The sequence below is a fragment of the Girardinichthys multiradiatus genome, chromosome 19, assembly GCF_021462225.1.
Source record: "Girardinichthys multiradiatus isolate DD_20200921_A chromosome 19, DD_fGirMul_XY1, whole genome shotgun sequence".
Taxonomy (NCBI): domain Eukaryota; kingdom Metazoa; phylum Chordata; class Actinopteri; order Cyprinodontiformes; family Goodeidae; genus Girardinichthys; species Girardinichthys multiradiatus.
In genome coordinates, this window is record NC_061811.1 from 16,878,240 (window position 1) to 16,897,074 (window position 18,835).

The following is an 18,835-nucleotide window of genomic DNA, read 5'->3' on the forward strand; positions in this document are numbered from 1 at the left end:
TTGGCAAACCAATCTGCTCTTGAAAAAAATATGTCTCAAATTTGTTTTGCGGGTAAACAACTCATGTCTGATAAAGTAAACTGCTTTTTCCTGTTTTGTTGTCACTTCTTGTGCTGAAAGCTGAAAGGTCTAGGCTGCTTTTGAAGCTTGAGTTCAGCCCCCCCTTTTTATTTTATTTTTTATTTCGATTCTTAGAGCTAGTAGAACTAAATTTGGGGGTTTTAGTCTGTTTAATCAATTCAGCTGACATAGATTGAGTACTCTATGCTTTTTAATCCTTTCTTTAAATGTCTTTATTATACTGTAAATAATTAGCAGACCTGTTGTGGGTGTTTCTTTTGTTTAAGTAATATTTAGTACTTTTACAATAGTAGTACTATAATATTAACACATCTGTTTTAAGAGTATACTACTACTTTATTTATGAAGCACTTTAATAACCACAGCAGCAAGAAAGTGCTGCACATGTAAAATCAAGGAACATTGAAAGTGCCTGTGACATGCTTTTCCCACATTTTTCTAAATACAGAAATTTAAAGAAAACATCTTAATATTGAAGGAACTGGGCAGTAATTGACATGAAATTAGGATTAAAGATGTGATAAAAGACAATTGTGACACAAAATAAGCAAATTTCGATATAAAATTTTGCAAGTCCAAAGTCGCCCGGAAATGACGTCAAAGGGGAAGTCTTAGGTCATTCATTGTGTGTGCGTCAATGATAAACAGTTCGGGTAGAAGCCAACTTGCGGTAAAAACAGCGTTAATATAGTTAAACGGTGCATTGCTGGTGGTGGCAGCAAGACTACGACAGCAGCCATTAGTCTGCACTACTTTCCTGAATCAAACAGCTGACTTTCTTCTCCTGACTCTGCTGTGTCTCTCTGTGATAGTGACTGTTTATGACCATATATCTCAACAACTGTTTCTTTCAACGACATTAATTTCCTTTTTAAAATATTTTTTCAATGTTTACTTTACATAAATGTAATTGGATTTATCAGGAAAATTCGATGCCACAGGCACTTTCAAATATAAAACAAGGAAAAAGAACAATATAGAACGAATAGTGACTAGATCTGGTTTGTTGATTAATGATTTTATTCTTGATTCTATTGTTTACTGGTTCTGAAATATTTGTTTGCATTGATTTTAAATACATTTAATATACAGCAATGCACAGAGATCTCATAAAGCTTTCTGAATGTGTAAAAGACATTGCTTAATGGGAAGATTATAATTCATCCTTTAGATAGCCTTTTAAAGGTGTTGTAGACCGCTACAGATCTGTGGCTGCATGAGTTCATAAAGTTTGGTTAATATGTAAACCACTAAAAAAACCGAGTAACTACAATGAGCCTTTGCTATAAGAGGGGAAAATGGGGTAAAAGTGACATACATGGAGCATGAACAAGCCAAGTGAACTGAATGACATATAATACATAATACCATCTTTTCATTTCTCCCTTGTTAGTTTTTCCTAAATGGAGCCACACACTCAACACATCCTTCCCCAGTTCTTAGGTTCTTCCATTATTCTGACCACTATCCTTTCTTCCAGCCTATGAATTATTATTATTACGGTAAAGACAGAGGAGACCCCTTTATAACACTGCCAGGTCAGAGGAATGCTTTCCTACGCAATCCTCCCGCAAAATTCTGACTCATTCTCAACATAACTTGGTGGTTTAACTGTGGGAGAAACTGAAAAATCTTCGTTCTTAGTCAAAGCTCAAACCAAGCCGAGACCTAAAATTTGTTGCCATCTCATATGTTCTATTTAACATGTAAAATAAATTGAATGTGTCTTTGTCCTAGTCCCAAGAAGGCAATAAATTTGACTGGCTTGGCTGGATAGATTTGGGTGATGAAAGTAGCTAAAGCTGGCTGCGTTGTTTCAGGATTCTTACATTCACAGGCCAGAAACTAAGGCCAGTGAATTCACTCTGGATGGACATGAATGGATTCATGATTCAGGAATACAATCGCAGTAGCATTACACAGGCTTTTCCAAACCCTGAACTCTGTCTTTATAGGAGATTACCTTTTCTATCTTATACATCTGCACACATTACCAATATAATTTATTGTTTCTCTGCATGCAATACTTACATGTTTTGCCATTTTCAGACAAGCGAAGACCCTCTCCGGAAGCATAAATTGGGACCACAGATACAGTGTAGACTGTATCAGAATCCAGATTCTTCAGAACAGTGTTGTAAGTGCTTCCTGGTACTTGGACCTACACAGAAGCGCAACACATTTAACATGTGGAGTTTTGGACAATGGTGGAAATGTTACATATTTTAATAAGAATAAAATAAAAATAAGAAAGTGGCTGTATCTGATGCCTTCTTACCATCTCTTCTGTTCCTCCAGCTGCAGGGATGTAGTAGATCTTATACTGACGTACATTCCCCTCAGCAGGCTCCCACTGGACGTTCAGTGTACTGGTAGTAGGGTCGGTTACTCTTAAGTTTCTAACACCACCCAAAGGCTCTGTCATACAATAAGAAAAAATGTTTAGTGCAGTAAAAATACCTTCTTACCTATTGGGTCATACAAACTCCAAAACAATAAATTACTTACTGGTCTTTCCAAGCCCATTCAGGTCCTTGCTGGCTCCATTGGCGTAAATTGCAGCCACGCTAATTGAGTACTCAGTGTCAGGGGTCAGCTTGGGAAGCAGGACATTGGTCTTTTTGCCTCCAACCTGAGTCTATTTGGGAGAGAATAGACGAGAAATAAGTCATGAGATGGTCAAAGGTTGAGATGTTTTAGAACGTAACCCTTTTGTTCTACACGACTTTAGCCCTGACCTGTCTGGTGTGTCCCTTAGTGTTCATGATTGATCGCTTCTGACACCTTGAAAAAGCGGTATTTATGCTAAGATCAACACCCTAAACACATCACTACTGCAGCTGTCTATGAACTTCCAATCCAATATATGAGGATGCAAAAAAGAACAATAAAAAAGAAAACAAATTTCACTTGGTAAAATAGATAGTTCTGGATATTTTTACTTGCAGTAAACCCTATGCGTTTACTTGCATTGTTGTGCAAAAACAAGCAGTTATTTTTAGACCTACTGCTGCTGTTTCTCTGTTTAAATAACAAAATTAGCAACCTCATGTCTGCACCTATGTTGGCTCTCACTAACATCTGTACAATATGTCAGTATTGCAATGTGAGTGTGCACATTATTAATACTGTTTGGAATGCAGTATATGTGGGTTGTTATTGTCATAAATACACATTTTGGAATAAAATTAGAAATTCTGTCATAATTTTTTTATACACATTCTCAGTGCAGTAGATGCCCACCCCTGATAGATGGGGATAGATTACCAGATAATAAAGGTCTCACTGAGTGTTGGAAGCAATGATATAATGATAACAATGCCCTTATATTGTGCAGCTGTACAGTAAAGTCAAAGTTGCTGTAGAGAACAGACTGCCGCTCTCGGGGATTAGACCTTGAATTAACAATATGTAAATAAATAAACTGTGAAATGTCAAGAAAAGTCAGTCAAGAAAAATCTATAAATATGTATGACTTTTTTATTTATTTTGGTCAGCAGTAAACAAGGAATCTTTTACAATTTTTAAAATTGATTTGATTTTATTATGTTCCAAAACATGATAAAGTGGAAAGTATACTGAGTATAGATTTCATTGGATCTTTTGCAATGAACGAAATCGTATAAGCCCATATAACCCGTACCTGGATAGATAGATTATAGAACATAATCACTTGAAAACGGTCAGCGGTAATATTGAGAATGTTTTGAATAATGCTGTGCCCAAATTTGAAAATGAAAAAACATGTTTAAATCACTTTGTGGTTGATGTGATATTTCAACAACCTGGTTTTCAAAATTCTTCGGCAATCTTAAAATCCAGAAAGTGAATCAAGTGGAGTTGGCTGAGCCTAATGCAACAGCTTCCAAATATTTATCAGTCTTTAGGTATGATTTAATCTGGAGAACCAGTTTAACTACATTTTGTTTAGTACTAAAGAGAAAATAGTGCATCTGCTAGAACAGTGTGTATGTTAAGAAGTTTCAATTTGATTTACATCATTATACATGACACCCATACGGCATTACACACAAACTTACTTGACTAGATGGATGTATTTCATTATTCAAGCACCGAACAGACATCATTAAAATAGTAACACATTATTAGTATTTAAAGATTTTGTATATTAAGTTATGGTCTATTTAAAAAATTATATCCTCCTTTATACACCCATATCCTGTCTTGCTTTTTGATCCTTGAACCTTATGGGCTAATTTGTCAAATGACTCAAGACACGTTGCAAATTTTTGCAAAAAACAAACACTTCATATTTTCAAGCACGGTATTGGGAGGTTGATTATTGGGACTTGGTTTCCAGGACCCAACCACTTTTTAATTATTAAGTCAACTATGACTTTTGTAAATCAAAATTTACCTGTATAACTGTTGACGGCTAGGATAACACTGAACCTATGAAACTAAGATAACCAGAAAAGACTACAAAAATAAGTAAAAACATGGAAGTGCTGGAATGACCTCATCAATGCCTATACCTCAGTAAAAATAAAACTGTATGGCAGGCTTTGAAGATTGGTAAATGTTAGTGGTCACTGAGAAACTGAAAAAAAATTATTACTTTAAATCATTGCTGCTAATTTCCCATAATGCTATTGCATGTCTGCCTTGTGTATCAGTGGGGCTGGAAAATGCAGAGTGTGAAGTGAATAACACTACAGCAAAGCATTTGACATAGTTGTACGCACAATTTGAACACCCGCTAACAGAGTTCAACAAGAATTGTTTCAGGGAATTTCATCAGGGAATGTGAAAATAAGAGCATCACAACTTTAAGACGCATGTTTGCCACAGCTACAGATTTAACATAAGTGCTACTCGCAGCAGTTACCCAATAATGACCAATAATCATTTAATCTAAGGTGACATCATGCAGATGCTCAGTCTGTCTTGATGAAGATTGAAATTCACCATGGCAAACTGAATGTTGGAGAGGCTCCAGCTAAAACACTTTGACCCACGTTCTGATAAATATTTACAGATAAATATTGGTCAGGCAATTGCTATAGCATTAAGCTTTCATCTCCAGATTAAGTAAAGAATGAAATAAGAAAAAATAAGGCAGCCATGTAACAGTAAAAGTAACATATACCTGAATTTCAAGGCCATCCCAATGCACACCCTATAAAAAAATGTGCCGCACATCAAATGCATTTTTTACATATGCAAATAAAAGTGACAGGAGGTTCATATTTGTAATAAAGTCTACTGAATTCTGAAGTGCAATTATTTTGTTTTCGCAGCATAGTTGTAATGCTTCAAAAAGCATACAGTGTAATATGTAAGGATTGTATTTCCCTATGTTTAAGACAAACTTTTAAACTGTTCCTGTCCTTTGCAAGTTCTCCCGTTGAATTAAAGAAAGGTAGTGAGGGACAGACATTTTAATTAGAACTGGCTGGAACATTCAGCTGTAGTCATTGTTTGCTTCACATCTAATTCATGTGGCTGTCAGTTTGTGAATTGGTGTGTGAGCATGCATGCAACCGTAGTTTAGCATTTTTCTGTTTCTGTTTTGAAGTCTTGCTTTTGAAACCAGTGACAAATGTGACAGTAAGTTAAAATCAAAACTGCATCTGCAATCCAGAAAGACTTTTCTACTTTTGGTAAAGCAGCCAAAAAATGCTTGATCAGAGAGAGACCTTCAGCTGTGACAGAGGGTGGTATGAAAAAGTAAAACAGATTTGAATCACAATGAACTAAATAATAAATACCTTAAGCAGCCTTGTAGATTTACAGATGGAATGTTTTTTGTAGCAATAATTGGGAGGCAGAAATATTTTTTACTGACTGATATAAAGCTCAAAAAAGCTTTGTTGGGTGGGTTATGAAAGCAACACTGAAATCCAATAGAAAACGAAAGAGATAAAGCTATAATAATTAAAACCTACTAGATTTGAAGTTGAATGTTGGTAATGACGACTGATAAATTGCATCTATATTTGAAAATCCACAAAAAGTTAGTCGCTTTGTAATTATGTTTTTGATATCACTAGCATCATACATTACTCTCTATAACTGGCAGTTTTTCAAAGCAGACGTTTAACAGCACATTTTAAAAATACCTGGTACTGAATTAGTGATAGTGTCAGGACTTACTGTCTGACTCCTGCCTCCAGCCGTGGGGACATAGGTGATTCTGTAGTTCTGGACACGGCCCGAAGGTGGTGTCCACCTGGCATTCAGAGTGGTGGTGGTTTCATTGTACACAACTAAGTTGGTGGGAGGTGCTCTTGGCACTGAAAAGCATACAAGCAGGCACATTTATCACAGTTACAGACACATTGATATCTGTTACAAACACGAGTGTGTCTGAATAAATTACCATATCATCGAAGAGTTAACTTGTTTCATTATTCAATTCAAAACGTGAAACTTAAATTCATTCAATTAGATTCATTTTACACAAGGGGACTTATCTGAAAAGTTTATTCCTGTGAATTTTGATGATTACGGCCTATAGCAAATGGGTTTTTGAAAAGCGCTACCCAAATAAAATGTATTATTATTGTTATTATTATATAGCACTTTGTAAAAAGACATCTTTTTTAGCAATGACATTTTTGTCTTACCTTCCAGGAATAATCTCTTGCAAAATATCCCTCTGTGTGCAATGAATCTATATAATACAGGTCCTTCTCAAAAAATTAGCATATTGTGATAAAGTTCATTATTTTCTATAATGTAATGATGAAAATTTAACATTCATATATTTTAGATTCATTGCACACTAACTGAAATATTTCAGGTCTTTTATTGTCTTAATACAGATGATTGTGGCATACAGCTCATGAAAACCCAAAATTCCTATTTCACAAAATTAGCATATTTCATCCAACCAATAAAAGAAAAGTGTTTTTAATACAAAAAACGTCAACCTTCAAATAATCATGTACAGTTATGCACTCAATACTTGGTCGGGAATCCTTTGGCAGAAATGACTGCTTCAATGCGGCGTGGCATGGAGGCAATCAGCCTGTGGCACTGCTGAGGTCTTATGGAGGCCCAGGATGCTTCGATAGCGGCCTTTAGCTCATCCAGAGTGTTGGGTCTTGAGTCTCTCAACGTTCTCTTCACAATATCCCAAAGATTCTCTATGGGGTTCAGGTCAGGAGAGTTGGCAGGCCAATTGAGCACAGTGATACCATGGTCAGTAAACCATTTACCAGTGGTTTTGGCACTGTGAGCAGGTGCCAGGTCGTGCTGAAAAATGAAATCTTCATCTCCATAAAGCTTTTCAGCAGATGGAAGCATGAAGTGCTCCAAAATCTCCTGATAGCTAGCTGCATTGACCCTGCCCTTGATAAAACACAGTGGACCAACACCAGCAGCTGACACGGCACCCCAGACCATCACTGACTGTGGGTACTTGACACTGGACTTCTGGCATTTTGGCATTTCCTTCTCCCCAGTCTTCCTCCAGACCCTGGCACCTTGATTTCCAAATGACATGCAGAATTTGCTTTCATCCGAAAAAAGTACTTTGGACCACTGAGCAACAGTCCAGTGCTGCTTCTCTGTAGCCCAGGTATGGGGAATGCGGCACCTGTAGCCCATTTCCTGCACACGCCTGTGCATGGTGGCTCTGGATGTTTCTACTCCAGACTCAGTCCACTGCTTCCGCAGGTCCCCAAGGTCTGGAATCGGCCCTTCTCCACAATCTTCCTCAGGGTCCGGTCACCTCTTCTCGTTGTGCAGCGTTTTCTGCCACACTTTTTCCTTCCCACAGACTTCCCACTGAGGTGCCTTGATACAGCACTCTGGGAACAGCCTATTCATTCAGAAATTTCTTTCTGTGTCTTACCCTCTTGCTTGAGGGTGTCAATAGTGGCCTTCTGGACAGCAGTCAGGTCGACAGTCTTACCCATGATTGGGGTTTTGAGTGATGAACCGGGCTGGGAGTTTTAAAGGCCTCAGGAATCTTTTGCAGGTGTTTAGAGTTAACTCGTTGATTCAGATGATTAGGTTCATAGCTCGTTTAGAGACCCTTTTAATGATATGCTAATTTTGTGAGATAGGAATGTTGGGTTTTCATGAGCTGTATGCCAAAATCATCCGTATTAAGACAATAAAAGACCTGAAATATTTCAGTTAGTGTGCAATGAATCTAAAATATATGAATGTTAAATTTTCATCATTACATTATGGAAAATAATTAACTTTATCACAATATGCTAATATTTTGAGAAGGACCTGTATATGACTTTCACATTTTGAACAGGATTACTAAAAAAATTAACCCTTTCATTAATATTCTAATGTATTGAAATGCACCTGTAGTAAGAGTATATGTCATATAGATAGCCATAAAATATCTTTTAAAGTCACAGTCCTTGACAGTGTTTTAAGGTCATGTTCAACTTATCAGTTATTTTTCTACCAATAAGTAATTTGTCATTAAAATCTTTATTCCGGTAAAACAAACCTAAGAAATTACGAAGTAGCTGGTAGCTAAAAAGGACTGCAGCTTTAAAGAGGAAAAGACATTCCTCGAGGATTTGTCTTTTCTGAAGTAGGGATGGATTATCTTGAGCGACAATGGGATGATGATGATGATGATGATGATGATGATAATGATGTTGAGGTTGATGATGACAGATGGACTCATAATGCAATTAATACATGGAGAGATGGATGAATAGATGGACGGATCAGAAGAGGATGAGTGATGAAATGGTCTTCAAAAACAATGGTCAAAATCTCTATTTTGCCAGACATGCATGGTGGAAATCCATCTTCAGCCATTTAACCTGACCAACTCATGGTGAAGCATGGACGTTTGGCCAAACACAAAGACAAAAACAGTGGAACAGTTATGGGTTATGGGCTGGTCTTGATGATGAAATTAATGTAGTCCAATGGAAAATGGTTCTGATGACCAGATGAAGTAATAAAACATGCTTTCTTATCACGAAGAAAAAGCATCTTTTGCTTTACCACAAACATACTTACTTGGTCTACCATCATCCTTGGTCACTACAGAGGCAGAAATAGAAAGTCATAATGGCTATTTCTCATTGCTTATTTCTACATGGAAATGTAAAAATGTCTATGTGTCTCTAACCTTTGATCAAGGTCCAAAACAGAAATGTAGTTTAGCAATAATTGTACATAATATTCATCACATCGCTTATAAGTTAAGGTTCTTACATGTTCTCTCAGTGCCCATCAGATCCTCACTCTCTGACTCATCTGGGTAAATTGCAGTCACGTGCACGTCATATGGCGTGTCTGGCTCTAAGTCCTCCATGACATGGGTCGTCTCATCGCTGTTCAGAATGGCCTGATCAGGAAAACAATCAAAGTCTGCATGAGGAGACCATTTCAATCTATACATGGCAGTTGCAAAGAATGAAAGATTAAAAAAAAATTTTGGTTAAAGAATTTCTTACATCTTGGAAGTTATTTTCTCCTTTCTTAGACCAGGCAATGCGGTAAAGAGCCACGTCAGGGGCCCCGTGTTCCCAGGTTGCTCTGAAGCTGGTTTGGGTAACTTCCGAGAACTCTAGGTTCTTTGGTGCTGGAACCACATCTTGAAGGGAAAAAGTGGTAAAGTTTCAATACATCTGAAAACTGTGCGATTAACACAATGTTCTCACCAACAGAATGTTTTTTTTATTCATACCTGTGATGGCAGATCCAGTCATTGGCTGCCCAGCTCCCTCGTCATAAATTGGAGTGACGGCTAAAGTGTACTCAGTCTGTGAAATCAGGTTCTCCAGTTGTTTCTCTGTCACTCTTCCTCCCACTTCAAGCTGTAGAAAAACAAGCAGGATTGGCAAAGACATGAGCATCTTACTAAATTGGAATATTATCAAAAAGTAAATTTTCTCCAGTATCAAAAAGTGAAACACATATAAGATAGATACATTCCACTTGTGACACTTGTGGCCTAAATAATCACGCTGAAGGCTGTTGACAGTTCTCCAGGAAAAGGTCAGTGATACCATCCACAAGGAGGGTGGGCAACTACAGGAAACGACTTTATAAAAGATCTAGCTCTGTCTAAGTTAAAGATTGAGTGAAAAGAAAAAAAAAAACATAGTCAAAAAAGGTGTAACTGTAGCCTTGAGAAGATTGTGAAGTCATGTCCATCCAAGGGTTTGGTGAAAGAGTGAATATCTGGTTTAAAACCATGGCATCACTGTGCTTGATTGTCCAGCAGACTCACCTGACCTAAACCCCATTGAGACACTATTGGGTTTTGTCAAAAGTAAGATGAGAGACACTAGATGCAATCATGCAGATAACCTGAAGGTCATTATTAAAACATCTTGGGCTTTCATATCACAATACCACAGACTGTATATGGACATACATTTCACAAAGCTGCTTTTCATATTTTTTGAAAAGCTCCATTTTAGGTTTTCATTTGATATAAGCTATAATTATATTGTTAGGATCTTTGTAATAAACAAGTTTCACTTTTTTAATTGAATTATTAAAATAAACCAACTTTAAAATGTTTTCATTTTTTTAAATACACCTCCATTGTCACGAAATAGGTAAAAAAAAATATTTTCAGGTTTTAGAAGTAGTATTGAAAAAGATAAGACTTATTTTCCAAAGAATTTCAAAATGTTTGTTATTTTTTAGAACATCATCGATGAACATTGCAATCTGGACCTGAACAAATATCTATTAGCAGCTGCTATATGTTTGCCTGAACTGACATTGGGAATGTCTCCCAGGACTATAAAAGGAATGCTGAAGGTTTCCCAAGGGGATAATTTGTCCTGCAGTTTGTTTTATGAGTGGCACACTGTCACTGGCTTATATCACACACATCCTCAGCCTTCAGAACCACTTTCACATGTGTGCTTCTACCACTGGAGTTGGAGGATCACCTCCATCGGATTTATGATTGTGGATGAAACAAAATGCAGACCATAGGTCTTTCTGCTCTTTTCCGAGAACTCCCAAAAGGAGACATGCAACCATAAACTATTTGTCCACGATAACCTCATGCTAATTCCTGCAAAATCGAATTCTGATATTTTCATAATCCTTTCGCTGGACCACAGGAAATTCCCAAATGTCCAACCAACCATCTGCAAATGCCATTACAGTGTTTTAGCCAGAATAATAAAGTATCAGTACAAAGCCATCTACATAAATTAATCACCTTTGAAACTAATGGCTCTAAAAGATGACAAGTATGGGGAAGGCAATAAGACATCGGTAAAACATCTTGCTTGTAGGCTTTTCTTGAGGCAGAAGAAAAGAAGGACAGGAATCAAAACACTTAATTTTCTCTAAGGATGCACTGATTACTCTGCAAGAGACACGTCTCCATGTTGTGTAAATCTACGTTAGTTAGTGCTAACGGCTAGCCCAGCCAGGGCAAAGACCAAAGTGGATTTTTATATCGTCTTATAACAACTTAAATCTCAAAAACAGCAGGTAGTTTATATGCCATTTTATGAACCTTTAAACTGTCATCAGATGTGTATTGAGTGGTTTTTTACAAGGACACTGATCATTTTTTACACAGGAAATGGAGGCAGGAGTTTGTAGTCCACCAATCGCTTTCTTGGTTAAAAGCAAACCAAAGTGTTTTTGCTCAGGGTAACTGAGAACTTGAAATGTTATCAAAAACAAAAATATTATAGCAATTTAAGCAAATGTGGGACTATCAGATAGCCTTATCCTCCAACTCACCAAATCTGTATTTATAGTAAATGGAGATGTGGTGAGAGTTAGCTATTGTCAATAAGATATGAATTGCTCATAACTTCATGACAAAACCAAAATTTAAAAATGTTAAACCTCTTTAGGTCAAGGGTGATTATCACAATGGGACCTTCTCTTTCCAAACCAAACGACCAGTGACTAATCTTGGTGACTGTACCCTTCATTTTTTTTAAATAAAGTTAAAATCTAATTTCATGATCGAGATAACTCTGCAAGATAACTCCTATTGGCTTAAAATCCAAATATGAATGGTTGGTTCTGAATATCTATCCAGGTAATGGCAATCCGGCCTAGAGGCCACATACAAAATGATTGGCTACTACATTTCCAAACACAAAACAAAACTCATGCAGAGGGTCCGGAAACAGGCTTGTGTTGTAATATGGAGATGCCAACCCTTTATCTTATTTTAGGGAGATTACTGTAAAAAATAGCTGTTACTTCATTACTTAGTTACTTTCATCTTTCCAAGGTAAAGTTTGACAAAACTAGAGATAAACTCACTTCTTTAGCATCGCCTTCTTCAGGCTGATAGGTGATGAGGTATTTACGAACAGCTCCAGGAGCAGCATCCCAGTACAGCACCATGGTGCTGTGGGTAACATCACGAACTCTCAGTTCACCAGCTGGCGGCATGGGCACTGAACAAGAAATAAAAATGAGTTAAACTAACCTAATTGGTATGTTAAACTAGTGAAATATCACAAAATAATGAAACTATACTGTAAAAAACAACATACAGGTGACTCCCTGCTGGGTCAGTGGTTCACTGGGTGTTTCTCCGTACAGGGCAAAGAGAGAGATTGTGTAGGCTGTGTTGGGGAGTAATCTCACCAGCTGGACATCAGCTGTACCTGCTCCAACTCTCATCTACAAGGCAACCAAAACCAAACAAACAACAAAGAGGTCAGAGAGGAAGTGAATGAGTCTCTAAAAGACACAGATGTGCATAAGGGCAGTGAGGAAAATTGTAAGCTTTGTGGACATCTGTTGAATCTGGTTTGAACCCACCGGGTTTGACACTTCATGAACAAACCCTGATGTTCCCCCTACAGAGTGAGCTCACAGTTATTCCACCCTTTTGTGACTAACAATGTCCCTCTATGTTTTTATGCCAAACAAAAGTTTGGAGAAGTAACAAAAAACACTGATAGACTTGTACAAAGGGATTATTCTGTCTGCATATTGTCCAAAAATCTCTGGGAACGGTTTTCAGGAGTTTGTTTATCATATCATAATGAATGTGAAGTACAAGATTGCTGACATTTAATATGCTTCCACAATTTTTCAGTTTGTTCAAATTCAAATGTGATTGCTAGCTTCCCCTTGCGCTGCCAGGCTGTGGTCTTGGTGTAGCGTCTGTGTTACCTCCTGCTCAACGGTGGGCTGAGTGGCATTGATGGCGCTGTAGAGCAGCATGTACCCACTGGCGCCTAGTGGCTCCTCCCACTTGACTCGCATGGTGGTTGTCTGTTTATCATAAATGGTCATCCTCCTCACAGCGCTCATAGGCACTGTGTAAAAGATAAAGAAATAAAAACAGTGAAGCTGCTTTGTTTATGTATCCACTTAGAAAATGCTTGCATTTAGTATTGCATTTACAGATGGGTCAGATATATGTTTAATCTGTCCGAGCTAAATGTCCTTAATGCACAAAGTGTTTAAAGCTTTGGTATGCCACTCACTCTCTAGAAAATGTATGGTTTTACATGTGCCTTTAAATATACTCTTAAATGTCTGTCATTCTAGTAAGCACCAATAAAAAAGCAAATAACATGCTAAAACAAACAGGGGCAGAAGTCAAAATTTCTCTTAAAAGCAAATTTAATCCTGTAAATTTTCTCTAAACTTCCATCTAATTGAAATTTATTGCAGCTTTTGTTTCTTTATAGATATAAATGTCACGTTTGAACATTTTACTAATGTAGACTGCACATGATTCACAGTTCCTGAATGCATAAGAGACTCTGAGTCAACATGAGCAACAGCATTGCACTTTTGAGTATTTTTCCTGAATTTTCTATTCCTAATTCTGGACCATTGTAAGATTTTTTTTTTTTTAACAGAAATCTTCAGCCTTTTATATACATTTATAAAATGTACCTGGAGCTATTACTGGGTGAAATTTATTAAAGGACTTACGTGTGGTTTCGGTTCCTTTTAGTGGATCACTGCTGTCTTCTCCCACAACTGAGTAGACGTTGACCAGGTACTGTGTCAGAGGGGTGAGGCCTTGGAGAACCACGGTTGTCGTACTACCATCAACAAACACCTAATAAAAGGGTACAGAGTTAGATGGTCTTTAAGAGTTTGCTTTTATTCCTTTATAACAATATCAAGAGTGGAGTTAACCATCTATGGGCAGCTACAGTTGAAACCAGATGTTTATATAATATAATAAAACAATCTGTTCTGTATAACAAAACAACCATTTGAGTCTTGTGTGACATTAAACCAAAAGATTTTCCTGTTTTAGATTAATTAGAGTTACCAAAATCATCTATAGTTACTAAAGGCCAAGTGAATGAATATTAGTTTCTTCAAAGTCAGAATTTTGCACTTATTTCCTTAGCATTTGGTAGAATTGCCTTTGCCTTTTAAACATTAGGTATAAATATTTTGGGTATCCAGGGATTCAGCTGGCAACTTCACAAGGTCTTTTGTTTTTGTTCCGGGAATGATACACAGATTATGTACCAAAACACATTCATTATTGGGACACAGAATCCATCTCTGTCATAAACAATATGTTGGCTGGTTGTTGCCATGCTGTTTACACTTGTATGTAATCGTTTGAACAGATGAATGAGGCATCTTCATGCATCTGGAAATTGCACCCAAGGATAAACCACACTTGTAGAGGTTCACAGTTCTCTTTCTGGGAAGTAGTGTGTTTGAATTGTTCAAAACATTCAAATATTGTGAATGCACCTATCAGAAACTTACAAAGCCATGACATCATTTTTGGGCTTTCCCAAACTTTTCAATTTGGAGTAAAAAAATATTCTTTCTAATAGAAATGAAATTGGTAATCTTAACTGAACAAAAGTTTAGTTAATGTTAAACATTAACTAAACTTTTAGGAAAAGGGTTATGTGTATATACAGTGTATGTCAATAACTGTTTTATACTGAAAATGCTGACTTTCTTACTGCAATATGTTGGGTTTAAATTCATATTCATGAGATATAAACCTTTACTAACTTGCCTATTTTAGAGGATATACTTTTAACCTACATAATGAGCTACAACAACATTTAATTTCAGTTTGGAATTGATAAAGTATTTTTGAATTTGAATTCAATAAAATATGCTTGCAAAAATAACCCCTTTCATTGATACATATTAAAATAGGCAATGTTCTGCAGTATATTGTAGTGCAATAGTCATGTGAACCGCCTCCTTGAACCGCCACCTTAACGTGGTGGAGGGGTTTGAGTGCCCGAATTATCCTAGAGGCTATGTTGTCTGGGGCTTAAATGCCCCTGGTAGGGTCTCCCATGGCCAATAGGTTCTAGGTGATGACAAAGAGCGGTTCAAGACACCCTCATGAGGACTACACGATCGAGGCACGTGATGTCACCCGGTATGGCGTAGTCGGGGTCCCACCCTGGAGCCAGGCCTGGGGTCGGGACCCGTCAGAGAGCGCCCGGTGGCTGGGTTGCTCCTCGCGGGACCCGGCCAGGCCAAGCCCGAAGGAGAGACGTGAGGCCATCCCCCAGTGGGCCCACCACCTGCAGGGGGAACCATGAGGGACTGGTGCAAAGAGGATTGGGCGGCAGACGAAGGTGGAGACCTCGGCGGCCCAATCCCCGAATGCTTAGGCTGGCTCTAGGGACGTGGAATGTCACCTCACTGGGGGGGAAGGAGCCTGAGCTGGTGCGGGAGGTTGAGAGACATCGATTAGAAATACTCGGGCTCTGGAACCCATGTCCCCGAGAGTGGCTGGACTCTTTTCTACTCTGGAGTGGCCCACGGGGAGAGGGGGCGGGCTGGGGTGGATTTGCTCATTGCCCCCCAGCTCAGCCGTCTCGTGTTGGGATTTATCCCAGTGGATGAAAGGGTTGCATCCCTGCGCCTTCGGGTCGGGGAGAGGTCTCTGACTGTCGTTTTGGCCTACGGGCCGGGCAGTAGTGCGGAATACCTGGCCTTCTTGGCGTCCCTGTCGGGTGTGCTGAATATTGCCCCTCCCGGGGACTCCATTATTCTGCTGGGGGACTTCAACGCCCACGTGGGAAACGACAGTGACACCTGGAGAGGCGTGATCGGGAGGAATGGCCTCCCCGATCTGAATCCGAGTGGTGTTTCGTTATTGGACTTCTGTACTAGTCACGGATTGTCCATAATGAACACCTTGTTCAAGCATAAGGGTGTCCATCAGTGCACTTGGCACCAGGACACCCTAGGCAGGAGGTCGATGTTCGACTTTGTTGTTGTATCATCAGACCTTCAGCCGCATGTTTTGGTCACTCGGGTGAAGATAGGGGCTGAGCTGTCCACTGGATCCGCTTGAAGAGGAGAAAGCCAGACAGACATGGCAGGCCCAAGCGCATAGTGAGGGTCTGCTGGGAATGTCTGGCAGAGCCCTCGGCCAGGGATGTATTCAACTCCCACCTCCGGGAGAGCTTTGACCAGATTCCGGAGGGGGTCTGGTTTGGGGACCAGTGGATTTCGTCTCTTCATTTTGCGGATGACGTGGTCCTGCTGGCCCCCTCTAGCCAAGACCTACAGCATGCGCTGGGGCGGTTCGCAGCCGAGTGTGAAGCGGCTGGGCTGAAGATCAGCTCCTCCAAGTCCAAGGCCATGGTTCTCGACCGGAAGAGGGTGGCTTGTCCTCTTCAGGTTGGAGGGGAGTTCCTTCCTCAAGTGGAGAAGTTCAGGTATCTTGGGATCTTGTTCACAAGTGAGGGAAGAATGGAGCGGGAGATCGACAGACAGATTGGTGCGGGTGCCGCAGTAATGGGGGCACTGTGCCGGTCCGTTGTGGTGAAGAGAGAGCTGAGCCGAAAATCGAAGCTCTCGATTTGCCGGTCGGTCTATGTTCCTACCCTCACCTATGGCCACAAACTCTGGGTCATGACCGAAAGAACGAGATCAAGGATACAAGCGGCTGAAATGAGCTTCCTCCGTAGGGTTGCCGGGCACTGGATGAGGATGAGGAGCTCGGCCATTCGGGAGGGGCTCGGAGTAGAGCCGCTGCTCCTCCACATCGAGTGGAGCTAGTTGAGGTGGCTCGGGCATCTATATCGGATGCCTCCTGGACGCCTTCCTCGGGAGGTGTTTCAGGCACGTCCCACTGGGAGGAGGCCCAGGGGATGGCCCAGGACACGCTGGAGGGACTACGTCTCTCGGCTGGCCTGGGAACGCCTTGGGCTCCCCACAGAGGACCTGGAGGAGGTGTCTGGGGAGAGGGACGTCTGGGCGTCTCTGCTAAGTCTGCTGCACCTGCAACCCGGTCCCGGATAAAGCGGAAGACAACGAGTACGAGTAATGTGAAATTTCTGAAAACTGTATATCTATTTTGAATCAACACTAACTTGAAAGTAAAGCTTTTCCAGTTAAAAGCAGAAAACCATCTTACAATTTTTCTCCATGAATCCAAGTAAGCTTGGATTTCCCACTTCCAAATCCACAAATAACACTGAAAACTCCTCTTAACACTCAGCATCAAACAAAATCTTGAGAACTGAACAAAAGCAAACAACTCCTGCATTGTAATTAGATTCAGACACCAATAACGCATCTATTTCACACATGGTGGTGGCAAGCTTCTGCTGGCCAGTGGGGCTGTCGCTCATGGAGTCATTATTTGCTCTCTAATCCTCTACACTGAGAGCTGTGTGTTTGTGTTCCCTTGCCCCCCAACAGACTGTAATGTAATTAGACACTGACACAGGCCAACACAAACAGGAGGCTGCTTGAGTGGAGTTTCCCACTAGTACGAGAAGCAGTTGTCAGGACAGCTTTAAGCCAACGTCTAATCAGCACCCTGCAGCTTACTGCAGTTTTAGTAAGAACACAACATTTTATGGAGACTGTAGCAGATGAACTATAGTATACCTGTTGTGGTGCTCCTGACACAGTCATATACTCCACACGGTATCTTTCCACTGGGCCTTCAGGGGCAGTCCAGGAGACTCTGAAGGACTGGTGAGTTACCTCTGATGTCACCAGATCAGTGGCTGAATCTGGAGCTCCTCCTGTTTAGAAGTTGTTGCATTAGTAACCACAGAGGATTATAATAAATATCATTCAAAGGTATTCCTATGCCCCCTTTACTTTTATAAGTTAATCACATGGAGCACAAAAGTGAATAATTTTACTGGTTTAAATTCTTTCTGTAGCGTTTATACATAAAGAGACAAATGCTTAATAAAAACATACCATACCTCTCTGGTTGCAAGTCCTAACACAATTTTCATTAAGGAGTAGACAATTTCTTTTTCCAGAGGGGGAGGCAGAGAAAATATTTGGGGAAGTAGAAAATAATATATCTGCAGTCATTTTCAGGAGCTTGGCTGGTTGCCTGCATCCAGTTTTCCAAAAAACAACCAGATTTCTTAGTGACTTTAGTTCTAGCCCAGATGATTAAGTGTTTTGGCATAAAGCAGATGGCTTAAAACCATGTTGTTACTTGTTCCCTCCTTTGTTATCCAGAGAAAAGTATATAGCAGCTTTCAAAAGTATTTATACCTCTTGAACTTTTTCACATTTACCTTGCCTTTGCAAACTTTAGAATAATTCATTTAGATTGTATGTAATAGACCAACAGAAAGTAATGGATAATTGTTAATTTGAAGGAAAACTAGCATCTCACATCCTTCTGAACAGCCGATCACCGCAGTGACACGTGGAGGCCATGCTTAATACTGGGTAATACTGGAAAAATCTGTTAGAATGCAAAAGACTTGAGACAGGAGTAGAAGTTAACCTTCCAGTTGGAAAACAATGTTATGCAACCAGAGCTACAATGGAATAATAAAAATCAAACCATATAAATTTGTTATAATGGTCTACCCAAAGTCCAGACCTAAATTGTATT

The 18,835-nt window shown here is 39.5% G+C and overlaps 1 protein-coding gene across 4 annotated transcripts in view; it reads right to left on the reverse strand.

Annotated features, from left to right (window-relative positions):
- col12a1a (collagen, type XII, alpha 1a) overlaps positions 1-18,835 on the reverse strand; it is a 77,187-nt gene that overhangs the window by 30,123 nt on the left and 28,229 nt on the right. For 3 of the 4 annotated variants that reach the window (XM_047345680.1, XM_047345679.1, XM_047345678.1), the window contains 13 exons: positions 17,854-17,993; positions 13,936-14,065; positions 13,162-13,307; positions 12,534-12,663; positions 12,298-12,434; positions 9,725-9,854; positions 9,492-9,631; positions 9,250-9,382; positions 9,052-9,075; positions 6,199-6,338; positions 2,590-2,719; positions 2,360-2,499; positions 2,113-2,242 (listed from right to left, as the gene is read on the reverse strand). In XM_047345680.1, the coding sequence (XP_047201636.1) occupies positions 2,113-2,242; positions 2,360-2,499; positions 2,590-2,719; positions 6,199-6,338; positions 9,052-9,075; positions 9,250-9,382; positions 9,492-9,631; positions 9,725-9,854; positions 12,298-12,434; positions 12,534-12,663; positions 13,162-13,307; positions 13,936-14,065; positions 17,854-17,993 (1,650 nt within the window). The remainder of the gene's footprint in view (positions 1-2,112; positions 2,243-2,359; positions 2,500-2,589; positions 2,720-6,198; positions 6,339-9,051; positions 9,076-9,249; positions 9,383-9,491; positions 9,632-9,724; positions 9,855-12,297; positions 12,435-12,533; positions 12,664-13,161; positions 13,308-13,935; positions 14,066-17,853; positions 17,994-18,835) is intronic. The other variant, XM_047345677.1, reaches the window with a different exon arrangement.